General features: G+C 39.5%; 1 protein-coding gene across 1 annotated transcript in view; it reads left to right on the top strand.

The window, feature by feature from the left end:
• The window catches only part of LOC126483828 (fatty acid synthase-like), a 394,620-nt gene that overhangs the window by 216,330 nt on the left and 165,476 nt on the right, over positions 1-12,814 (top strand). The window contains exons 16-17 of the mRNA XM_050107027.1: positions 6,164-6,272; positions 10,637-10,888. Of these exons, the coding sequence (XP_049962984.1) occupies positions 6,164-6,272; positions 10,637-10,888 (361 nt within the window). The remainder of the gene's footprint in view (positions 1-6,163; positions 6,273-10,636; positions 10,889-12,814) is intronic.

Below are 12,814 nucleotides of genomic sequence, written 5' to 3' on the forward strand. Positions count from 1 at the left end.
TTCAAATAAATCATTTACAAATACATTTTGCATAATTCAAAGAAATCATTTACAAATAATATAACTCATCATGATTGTTTGCATCTCATTCCATCATAACTGTACAGCATCAGATTCCAGAGTCCAACCAACTTCATCATCACAACTGCAACTGCCTCACAGCTCGACAACAGACTCTACAATACTGATACACAAAAATTAACAACAAAGATACTGTAGTGTACAGATCACAGATATTTTGATAGTTACATCGAGAGATACGTATATTGATATGATTGAAATTATTAACAAAAAAGTACAAAATGTATTTAATGTTTTATAATGGTAGTGATTACAGCAAACAAGTAAGTGTTATATTAATAATGTATCACAAGGGTCATTACTTTAACCTGTATAGTATCACAAACTACAATACTTTGCAAAAAAAAAAGGTATGTTTAGTGGTTCCATTACAACAGGCATGATGAAAAAGAAAGCTAGAAATATTTCAGCTGTCAGACAAATTACTTCTTCATAAGCAGAAAACAAACACACATTCCCACAAGTACAACTCATGCAGGAAGGCCTGACTAAGAGTGCCTCTGATGTGATTAGCAATATGGCTGAGGTGAATAGTAGAGGTAAGGAAGAGGCATGGAGTAAGGAGGGAGGGGGATATGCTAGAGCTGCCTGTGGAAGCACACAGGGATGTGGTGGGACAGGATAGGGCTGCTAGGTGCAGCTCTGCGGGGCAAGGGGGCTGGGAGGTTGGGGAGAGAAGTAGGAGAGTGGAAAGAACTGTGTAGGTGCAATGGTGGGGCAGAAGACATAAAGAGTACTGAAGTGGTATCCATGCAAGGATAGACACATGTAGGGCAGGGACTAGCAGAGGTTGAGGTCACTATGGTTTGGAAACGAAGGACACATCAGCATGAGTCAGAAAAGCTGATGTTGATGGGAAGAATCAAGATGGCACAGGCCATGAAGCAGTCATTAAAGTATAGAACATTATTATAGGTAGTATTTTCAGAAACTGGGTGGCCCAGCTGTCTCTTGGTCACAGTGTGGCAGTGGTCATTCATGCAGACAGACAGCCTGTTTCTTGTCATGTCTGTGTGGGATGTACCACAGTGGTTGCAGCTAGGTTGGTAAATCACATGACTGCTTTCACAGGTGGCCCTGCATTTGATGGGGCAGAGATGCCTGTGACATGACTGAATTAGGTGGTAATGAGAGGATTTATAGGACATATCTTGCAATTAGGTCTGTTGCAGGTACATGAGCCATGAGGCAAGGTGTTAGAAGCAGGGGTGAAGTAGGGATGGATAAGGATATTGTGTAAATTACATGAGTGATGGAATACCACTGTGGGAGGGTGAGGAGGATTCCTCACTGCACAGCACAATGAGAGGTAGTCAAAACTCTGGCATAGAATTTAATTTAGTTGCTTCAGTCTTTGGTGGTCTGAGTGATGAGATGAGGACAAGTGCTCTTTTGTAGGTGAGCTGTGGGTATGTGGGGTTGGCAAGTGTCTGTAATGACAAGCAATCCCTCCCCAAATTTGTAAACAGTCTCACTGAGGCCTTCACAAGCAAAAGTTACCCCCTCAACCTTACCTCACAAGTCACCTACTATCCCCTATATATCCACTGTCCAGCTACAAAGGAGTGCTTCCCTCATGAGTCAATATTGTCCAGGACTGGAGCAGCTGAATCATGTTCTCTACCAGGATTTTAACTACTTCTCATCAAGACCTGGAATGAACAATGTCCTCACCACTTCTTAGCTCTCGCCTCCCACAGCGATATTTCTCTGCCAAGCCATCCTGTGTAATATCCTTTGTCAGTCTTTAATACATCCCTGCTGCCAACCCATTGCCTCCTGGCTCACATTCTTACAATAGACCTAGATGCAAGACGTGTCCCATACATCCTCATATCATCTACTCCAGTCCTGTTAAAGGCATCTCCTATCTCATTACAGGCAGAGCCACTTGTAAAAGCAGCCATGTGATCTGTCAATGTAGCTGCAACCAGAGTGGTGTTTCCTACATAGACATGATAACTAACAAGCCAACTGTCCACTTGACTGGCCACTGCCAAACTGGGACTTGGAGACATATGGACCATATAGTTGCTGAAAACTGAAAATGCTGCCCAATATGATGTGCTTCACTTTAATGACTGCTTCACAGGCTGTGCCATCTGGATTCTTCTCGCCTACACCAGCTTTTCTGAAATGTACAGGTGTCAACTCTACCTATATCATATCCCCTGTTCCTGTAACCCTAGTCACCTTGCCCTTTTCTAATTGCTGTCCACCACCTAGCTATCTCCGTCCCTGCTTCCACTCCACTACTACGTATTCCTTTTATCCCAGCAAAGCACATACATTGTTCTTTTCCATTCTCTATTTCTCAACACTCCCTCCCTCCCCCTCCCTCACAACCCCCTACCCTGCTCCCCCCCACCCACTAGAGCCTTCTTATTCCTCCCCCTCATTGCCCCCCTGCCTGTCCCTTACCCTGATACCCTCCCCAGCTAGATTGTTCCTCAAATCAGATGCAGTCACAGTTGGTCCTTAGCACTGGAAGACAATGTGTATTAGTTGTGTTTGTGCAAATGTGAGTTTTCTACTTCTGCAGAATGACTTTGTCTGAAAGCTGGATAGTTTCTAAGATTCTGTTTCATTAGATCTTTCTACTACTCAACACCCCCTGTATGTGGTGAGTCGCAATCTATACTTTTCCATTTTGTTGTTATTCTATCCTTGACTTGCCATTGTGTGAAAAATTAAGAAAATCAATGTATGCAATGAGGACAATGTCAAAGTTTCTGCATTATGAGTAAATGGGTATGAGGAAGGTTTGTATATCTAATTTATAAATATTTTGTGCCAAGTGGCTGAACTATGATGAATTAAATTCGTCTGTTGCTATGAAAGCAATTCCATTGTCATCTAGCAGTGAATGGAATAATATTCTGTGAATCACAGTAGCTTAGGTAGTGTTCCATACCATTGTTACATAGTAGAGGATATTTGTACCCTGATATATGGCAGATGGTGCTTTGTACCCGTGTTATGTGACATAGGGAGCTTTGTACAAGTGTTAAGCACCAGAAGGTGCTTCGTAGCTATGTCATGTGGCAGATAGTGTGACATAGGGAGCTTTGTACAAGTGTTAAGCACCAGAAGGTGCTTCGTAGCTATGTCATGTGGCAGATAGTGTTTCTTGCTGATGTTGTATGGCAGATGGCCCTTCATACAGATAATACAAAATAGAGATGCACTCTACCAATGTTTTGTGCCTGTGAGTGCTTCATACTAATGTTGCATGGCAGAGGATGCTTCCTAACAATCTTGTGTCTCAGAGGATGCTTCACAGTATGTTGCATCATGGAGGGTGCTCCTTACTGATTGTTAGTGGCAGAGTTCCTTATGCCAATATTGAATGGCAGAGGGTGCTTCACACCAGTGTTGCAAAAGATAGTGTGTTTTGTTTTGAAGTAATGTGGCAGAGAGTGCTTCATACCAATGTTGCATGGAAGAGGGTGCTTCATACCAAATTTACATGGCAGATGGTGCTTTGTATTAAAGATGCATAGCAGAGAATGTTCCAATGTTATATTGCAGAGGATGCTTTTTAACATTTTTACATTGCAGAGGGCACTTTGTACCAATGTTGTGTGGCAGAGGGTGCTTCATATCAGTCTTTGTGGCAGAGGGTGCTTTTGTTATGATGTTTCATAGCAGAAGGTGCTTTGTACCAATGTTGCATGCTTCACATCAGTGTTGCATTGCAGAAGGTGCTGTGTAAGAATGCAGCATGACAGAGGGTGCTCTATACCAGTACTGAGTAGCAGAGAGCACTTCAAACCATTGTGTGGTAGAGGGTGCTTTGTACTATGTCCTGAGGTGGTGGGTGCTCCATACTGATTGTTCGTGGCAGAGGGTGATTCAAACCAATGTTCCATAATGGAAAGTGCTTCACACCAGTGTTGCACTATAAAGGGTCTTTTGTACCAATGTTTTATGGCAGAGGATGCACACAATCAATTATGTGTGGCAGAGGGTGTGTCATAGTGATGTTACATTCAGAAATGCTGAAAATGGGTTAACAGAAAATGTAGATCACTTTGCCTGGTGCTGGGCTCAGCTGACTGGCAAGTGACCATAACTTGAGCTGACTCTTTTGCAGTTGGGTGGACTGCACCACACTAGCACTGCAATCAGGGCAGCTGGCAGATGGTTGTAGTACATGCCAAACTGGCACTGCAGTGAGATGACTGATCAGTGAAGTAGCTTACAGCTCCCATCATTGCCATGAGAAGTCACTCCAAACACTAATTAAACATGGAACCAGACTGGTTTGAGAACATTTTCTCACACAAGCAACTTATCATTTGCCTCACCCCCCCCCCCCCCCCCCCCCCCCCTCCTCCTCCTTTCCCTCATACACCTTCATCTGTGTTAGTTTTGCTTTTGTTCTTAATTGTGGTGTGCACTGTATATAGATCTTGCCCTTGGGTTCCCCTAATACCCCTCTCTGCTTGACACACCAACTGGCTGTTACTAATTGTGATATGTCCTGTAGAGATATCTTACAGTTTTGATACCTCTGGTGCACCTCTCAGCTTAGTGCTTCAAGTGGTGGCTGGTGTCTCTCGGGCTATAGACTGGCCCTCTATGGGACAGATAACATTTGCAACTCCTGAGAACTCTCCTGGCATGCACTGCTTAAGCCATTTAAGTTATATGAAAGTGGTGATATTACGTCAAACAAGTAGTCCGGCCATAGATGCTTAGTGCTACGCATGTGAAGTTTGGACAGGTCACTAGTAAATTTATCAAATTATTCCACTAATTTAAAATACAAGCATTACAATATTCTAAATAGAAATCTACATATTTATAATATTGGAGAGACTTTGATTATATCTTGAAAAACCTAACAGAAAAAGTGGAGACAATAGCCTCTGCTACAAGGAGATCAAATTTTGTGACAGACTTAGAAAAAATTTAAAATGCTCAATTGGAAGCTTCTCTGAAATTGCTTGAAGAAGTTTCTTACCATTAAATGGTTTTAAGGTATTACAGAACTCCTTTCAGAGGAGTAGAATATTATCACTTGTAAGAACAGTATTTGTAAGTACTAGCGATTAAGATAAATAGTCATTTTTATGTTTGTAACTATTCTCACAAAGTTATGATAAAAGTGTAAAGTATACCCACAGTCCAAAAATAAATGTTGTGTTTGTCTACAGAGAATCAATAAATAAATGAGAGACTACAGCTTGATGTCCTATGTTGGATAAATCAAAAGTAAAAGAGGAAACCACAAAACAAGAAGTCAGTGTAAAGGAAAATAAATAGCAACTATTGTCACCTTCTTAGTGACTTAAGGCTTTCCATTATTGGCACTAATATCCTCATAACAATGAGTTCTTATAACTGAGATGGTCATCTTGTTAATTTTTTTTTTAGTTCTGAGTTTTATTTAATGAGATAATAAGATGAAATATCATGATGGAGATGTAAATTTCTGGGCTAGTTTAATCAAGGACACTATTGTAAGGCAACTGTTGAATAACCTTATAAACAATGATAGACGTTCCAATTTAATCAATGCATGGCATCTAGCAGTTAATTCCCTAAGATTGTACTGGCCATCTCACTTTTCATACCAGAAAAACCATAAGGAGATACGAGTTTCAGTGAATAATTATGTAGCCACAGGAAAACAATAGAAAATCCAAGATTATAGTGTGTGTGTGTGTGTGTGTGTGTGTGTGTGTGTGTGTGTGTGTGTGTGTGTGTGTGTGTGTGTGTGTTTTGTGCGCACACGTGTGTGCGTGCGTGTGTGTATGCGTGCTTGTGAATGACCGTGCATGTGACTATGACTCCTGTTGTGTCTTAAAGATGATAGTGGTAGCTGGTATTTAAATGTGAATACAAATAGTTATGTGATACTAACAGCACCTAATAGTCTGATTTGAGTCCAAGCAGTTAACTCCTGCCTTTCCTTAGATACACATGATTACATACATTTGCTGGTCAAGCTTATTGATATATTCTATATGATTTGCAGAAATGAGATAAGTTAGTAACATTATTTTACCATGTGATCATTATTCTGTGATATAATTGTGATTATTCTGTAGTACTTATGCAATATTTATTTCAGAAAATAGCACTACAACAACTAATGTATGTTATGGAGCAGCCAAATGACAATGTGCCTGCTGTCTTTGAAAATGTCTTCATTCATCGAATTGTTATTTTACCAAGAACAGGTATGTTCACAGTAAATTATCACCATATTTTTTCTGACCCATATTTCGTCTTTAATATTCAGAATTCAGTCAGAAAATAAATTTGTTATTCATCATTATGATTATTACTATTGTTATTTCTCTTAATATTGTTGTTATTGTTATTATTATGCAAAGAAGTTTTATTCACACTTTATGGGCTGAAAAAGTATTATCTAAAAAGTAAAATTCAATTCAGAAAATTATTAAAAATGTCAGAAACAGAAAGCATCCATAATATTTACATTTAGGAGACAGAACATCCAATGCTGATGATAAATCCCTTTCTTCCAAGAGGAAAGCAGAAATGGTCAGCAGAGATCACATAATCTGGAAGCCCACTGACAATGGAAAAGTATTAGATCTCTTGGAAAAAAGTAGACCTTACCTCTTGGAGGCTCTCCATGTTGAATCTAGAATCACTGGCTGAGAAGCAGATACAACAACATTAATGGGGTTACAAATCTCCAGATAGAAGGCAAAAGTGGATATTTGCTTGTCATCTATCTCCTTACATCTCTAAGACAGGCTTTAGATCTTGCTCTTGCTAAAAGTACGTCCAAGTCAGTATGGAACACATCATCAGTTGGAACTGGGCCAGTATTCCTGAAATGTCTGGACAAGTGCAGAGGGTGAGTTTTCTGGTCATTGGGAGTTCCATTAGTTAGATAATGGAGCCTGTTAGGAAAATCACAGTTAGTCCAGAAAGGGAAGCTGATGTCCACTCCAAATTTCTCTACCTCTCTTATCAGTTGGGGGATTGTAACACCCCACTTAATAGGATATGGGTGCAATACACACAGGAATTGTCTACTAGTGTAGCACAGTACATGTGGATTCCATAAGTAGGTTTTTTAGGATAGAGGGGAAAGACTTGGTAAATGTTCTGATTTCAGAAAGAGAAGAATAGCAGTCTCATAACAAAAGAGATAAATATTTGTCATACCAGACTGGAGAAAGAGAATGTGAATGCAATATTAGGTAATGCATGGAACGGTACCAGAACTAGTCCTCCTTATAAATGGTTATAATGTCCACATAGTGCAAAGGACAGAAAGCTGGCTAAACTAATTATTAATAGCAATGAAATTCTAAATTATGATTGCAGTTTATAGCAAAAACATAGTTTGGACATGAATAGTGGAGGCATTTTCATAGCAGTAATATTTAGTAAGGTTATTACAGACTCTAAACGTGAAATAATTTGGGTGAAGATAAGTGTTTTAGATGGAACAAACATGATAGCTGTGTGCTAATATAGACCCCATGTGGCATGAACAGTAATGGCAGAATGGTTCAGTGACAACTTGCACAAGGCTGCATGTAAATTTCCTAACCAAGTTAAATACCTTATCTGAAAATTCTCTTGAGCCATTAATCAGGGAAATGAGCAGAGTTTAAGTGACCATAAGGCTTTTATTGTCACTGACGGTGGGTGTCAGCAGGACTGGGAAGAAAGAAAGGGAGGATCATATTTCTGCTCAGTAAATGCAATAGAAAATGGATTTCAGATTACCTGAGTAGCTAACATTAAACATTCATCTCTGAAATTGAAAATCCTGAGCTGTCAAACTTCAAAAGTATCCTATATTAAACCTTAGACCAGGAAGTGTCAAGCAAAGTTGTAAGGCATAGGAAAGATTAACCATGGTTTAACAGCTGTACTAGAAACTACCACAAAGCCATGAGAGCTTCACTGCAATAGCCAAAGTGTTGTTGACAAACAAAAACTGGATAAAGTCCAAAGTGGCCTAAAGAACCATATGTAAAGTAATGAAATTTGGGAATACAGTTGTATAGATAATGTATATAAGTGATTAACACTGCAAGATCACAGGTAATGTAAGTATGAGATAAGCCATTGCAAATGTGAAATGCTGGTTCATTAATAACAGGTCTAACTGCCAGAATATTGAACACAAGCATGCAAACATGCATGCATTATATTGTACAGGTGCCGCCAGATGTCAGTTTGTGGGATGGAGTTCCACATCTGTTGCACTTGGTCAATCAATACAGAGATGGTTAATGTTGCTTGCTGCTTGTGGATGACCCTGGAGCTGTCTTCCAATGATGTGTCATATGTGTTGGTTGGGGACAGATCAGATAATTAAGCAGGCCAAGGCAACATGTTGACATTTAATAGATCATGTTAAGTTGTAACAGTGGTATATGGGTGAGTCATCCTATTGGAAAACATGCCCTGGAATGCTGTTTATGAATGGCAGCACAACAGATCAAATCTGCAGATTGACATACACATTTGGTATCAGGGTGTGTGGGATAACCACAAGAGTGCTCCTGCTGTCATGCGAAATTGCACACCAGACCGTAACTCCAGGTATAAGTGCTTCCTTCTAAACATACACAGCCATTACTGGCATCAAGGCACCATCTTTCATCATACAACACAGCAGATCTGCACCTTGCCCATCAATGAACTCTCACTTGACACCACTCAAGTTGCAGATGACAGTGGTTTGTATCAGTGGCATGTACACTACAGTGCTTCTGGTTCTGAGCTGTCCTTGAAGTAATCAATTTGTAACAGCTCGTTGTGTCACTGTGGTGCCAACTGCTGCTCAAATAGCTGTAGCAGATGCAATACGATGTGCCAGAGCCTTACACCAAACTCGAAGGTCTTCCCTGTGAGCAGTGACATGTGGTTGTCTGGAGCCTGGTCTTCTTGTGACCCTACATTCTCATGACCACTGTTGCCAACCATCTGGCACAGTGGCTATATTTGTGCCAAGTCTTTCTGTAATATCGCAGAAGGAACATCCATCTTCTTGTAGCCCTATTACACAACCTCACTCAAACTCAGTGAGGTGTTGATAAATGTGTCTTTGTCATCTTAAATGTATTCTTGACTGACTAAACTCACAATGTCCAATCTGAAAGATACCTAATACTCATGATCATTACAGCACGCATTTAAAGCAAACCTTATTCGCATCCTCGTATTGGCACTACTAGTTGCACTAGAGGACATAAGGTGCAAGATGGAAGATAAGATGGTGACAATGATAACTGAGATGTCAAGAAGGTTATCTTGTTAGGTGGTTTCATGGGAGAAAAACATCAGAACTGATGTAGATGTGCACATGTGTGCATTTGTGTGTATGAAAATTTGAGTCTTGTCTGATATCCATTGTTTTGTTTGTGTGCCAATCTGTCACATATTGCTTTGTCTGTATTGTATAACATTGAATTGCCAAGAGGCACAGTGGGAATACTGCTATGCTTTTACACTTTTGGCCAAGAGGTCTTCTTCCAAAATAGAAAACACAACCATTTTCACATGAAAACAATTCACACACATGACCACCGTCTCCAGCCATTGTGGCTGGACTGCAGACAAAAACTATGCCTCGTGGGAGCAGCAATGTGGCGTGGCTGCAATAAAACCTAGATGCAAGACTTGTCCCATACAACCACCCACCACCATCTGCTCCAGTCCAGTCACAGGCATCTCCTATCCTATCAAAGGCAGGGATACCTATGAAAGAACTAATGTGATCTACAAGCTAAGCTGTAACCACTATGCTGCTTTCTGTTCAGACATGACAACTAACAAGTTATCTGTCCATGTAAATGGCCATTGACAGCCATGGCCAAGAGGCAGCTGGACCACCGAGTTGCTAAACATATTGCAAGGCACAATGTGCTTCATTTCAATGACTGCTTCACAAAACTAGGCCATCTGGATCCATCTCACCAACACTAGCTTCTCTGAATTGTGCAGGTGCGAATGCTCCTTGCAGCATATCCCACATTCCCATAACTCTCCTGGCCTCAACCTTTGCTAGTCCACGAGCTCCACCTAACGATCCGCCTCTCTGCTCCCATTGTAGCACTACACAGCCTTCTATTCTGCCACCTTGCTCACAGTCCTTTTTCCTCTTCTCTGCAGCACTGTACCTTTAACCATACCTAAACAGTTATTCCTCCCCCTGCCCACCCCATGCTTCTTCCTTACGCTCACCATTCATGCCAAATTGGTGCTTCTATCAGCCACACTTGCATTCCACAATCTGACCTCAGTGGGCAGAGACATTGGTGAAGTGTGAGTTGTGCTTGTGTGAATGTCTGTGTGTTTTCTATTTCAGAAGAAGGCCATTTGGCCAAAAGATTAAATATATAACACTCTTTTCATTGTGCCTGTGTGTAACTCAACATCTCCTCTATGTCATGAGTGTCAATCTATCCTTTTCATAATATTGTTGTTCTTGCATCCTACACTTTCCACTGTTTGATGTTTGTCTGTATTTGTGTTATACATGTTATTCCTTTGTCTTCATTCTCATTTAAAGCATGTAATTTTTATTGTATAAATTTGTTTACAGGGACTTTGACGATGATGCTTCTAATTAAAAAAGGAAGTGGAAAGTTTGAATTTATTGATAATGGACAGCTAATTGTAACAGGCCAAATTATTTTACCTGAGGACATTGATAAACAGTTCAGTTCCTTGCCCAGAATAGCCAATACTGGTACTAAACTGACTGAAGTTGATATTTACACTGAATTTAAACACCGTGACCATCAGTATAGTGGTAAATTCCGAGCTATAAACTCTGTGGTGGTAAATGATACAGGTAAGTAATGTCCAGCCACGTTCATAGTTAATGAAGAATATTACATGTTGGTATAAGTAAGAAGAAAAATCCTTGCACAGTTTGAGAAACATGTGTGCAATTATTGGAACCCAATTAATATTTGTTCATACATTTCTTTTAGCTTTCTGAAATATTTCTTGAATGGTAGTTATTTCTAAGTTATTTACATTTGAAACCAAAATGATACATACCAGAAATGAACAGAATTTCATACAGGCTATTCCTATGACAAATTCCTTGAGTTCATTGTATTAGGTTGGTGCATAAATTAGTACAGTTTTTGTTTTGCATTTGGTATTCTGGTTGCTATTCGTTAATCAATTGACATTTTTTGTTTGTAGTTCACTGTTTGCATATGAGTTTACATATTGTCATTTTGTGATTTGGGGATATTTAGTGGAGCTGTGGATACTAGAAAATGGAGTGCCAAGTGGAGAATTTGGAACATTGCTGACATATTCTTATGTTTGAGTTCAGTAGATGGGTAACAGCAGCAGAGGCAGCCAGAAATATTTGCGCCATGTATGGGGATAAAGCAACTGGACAAAGCACAGCAACAAAATTGTTGTCTCATTTTAAGAAGGATCGTTTTGATGTTAGTGACTCTCCACATTCTTGAAGACCTTTGGGATTAAATGAAGATCATTTTGATGCATTAATCCACAATGATCCATGTCACTGCACTTGAGAACTGACAAATGTGATGAACTGTGTTCATGCCACCGGCATGCGACATTTGCATTCAATGGGGAAGGTTGAAAAAGCAGGTGTATGGGTACTGCATGTTCTAAGCCAAAATCTTGAAAATCAGTGGATGGCCATATATGCATCTCTCCTAGCTTGTCATCAGTTGGTTCATGGATAATACCAACCTTTCCTATCCTGTGTCATTACTGGTAATGGGGCATGGTGTCTTTATGCTAAATTAAGGGAAAGGAAGGAATGGCTGAATCAAAATAAAGCAACAATTGCCCATACAAACACCTATGTGCATCCACAAAAGATAATGTTATGCATCTAGTAGTGTACTACAGATTGCTTCCCTGGGAGTAACCAGCATTTACGCTAACAACAGAGATGTCTTGCAGACAGAATCCAAGAACAATGACCAGGAAGACTGCATGAAGTGACTCTCCAATGATGCCCAACTGCACCTTCAGCTTTTCAGCTTTTTCACTCTCTAGTGAGCAATATTGAAGGAAATTCCTTTCCAGATGAAAATGCATTCCGAACAAGGCTCAACAAGTTATTTTCTTGAAACCAAGTGATTTCTATGGTTGCAGAATCAATAGTTACCCCAGCATTGGCAGAGTGTTGTAAATAGTGAAGGAAAATATGTTATGATGACTAAAGTCTCTGTTATGTGTATCTGTTATGGTTATTTAACATATGGAAAAAAGCTGTGAACTTATGCACCAACCCAATATATGAGCATAAAAATCTACAGCTCATTAAAACAGAGATAATTTATCAATATGAGCTTAATACTGTTAACATTCAGACATGGTTTTATTCAATAACATAAATAGTAAGTAATTATAGCACCATCTTAAGAGAATAATATGAAAACTTTTGCCACAGGCAGTAGATTCAAATTATATTACATTTTCTTGGTTATATATATTGTCCTTATTTTACTTGTTTCTAAGAAATAATCTCAGTATCAGATTATGGTGAGAATAACGGTGGAAATTAATTTCATTTTCTGGCTAAGTTTTGTTATTAGTTTGTTAAGTGTGTTCTGATACCTTATCTTGCACAGCACTACCTGTGAGAGTTTACTTTAGCTGGATAATGATTTTAGTTTTTTACATGTTCTGTGGAATGTTTCCATACATTTGCAAATAAGACAAATTATCTCTGTAATCACATGGCCACATGCTGGTGATTTGTATAACTAGATTT

Source organism: Schistocerca serialis, chromosome 6 (assembly GCF_023864345.2).
Source record: "Schistocerca serialis cubense isolate TAMUIC-IGC-003099 chromosome 6, iqSchSeri2.2, whole genome shotgun sequence".
Taxonomy (NCBI): domain Eukaryota; kingdom Metazoa; phylum Arthropoda; class Insecta; order Orthoptera; family Acrididae; genus Schistocerca; species Schistocerca serialis.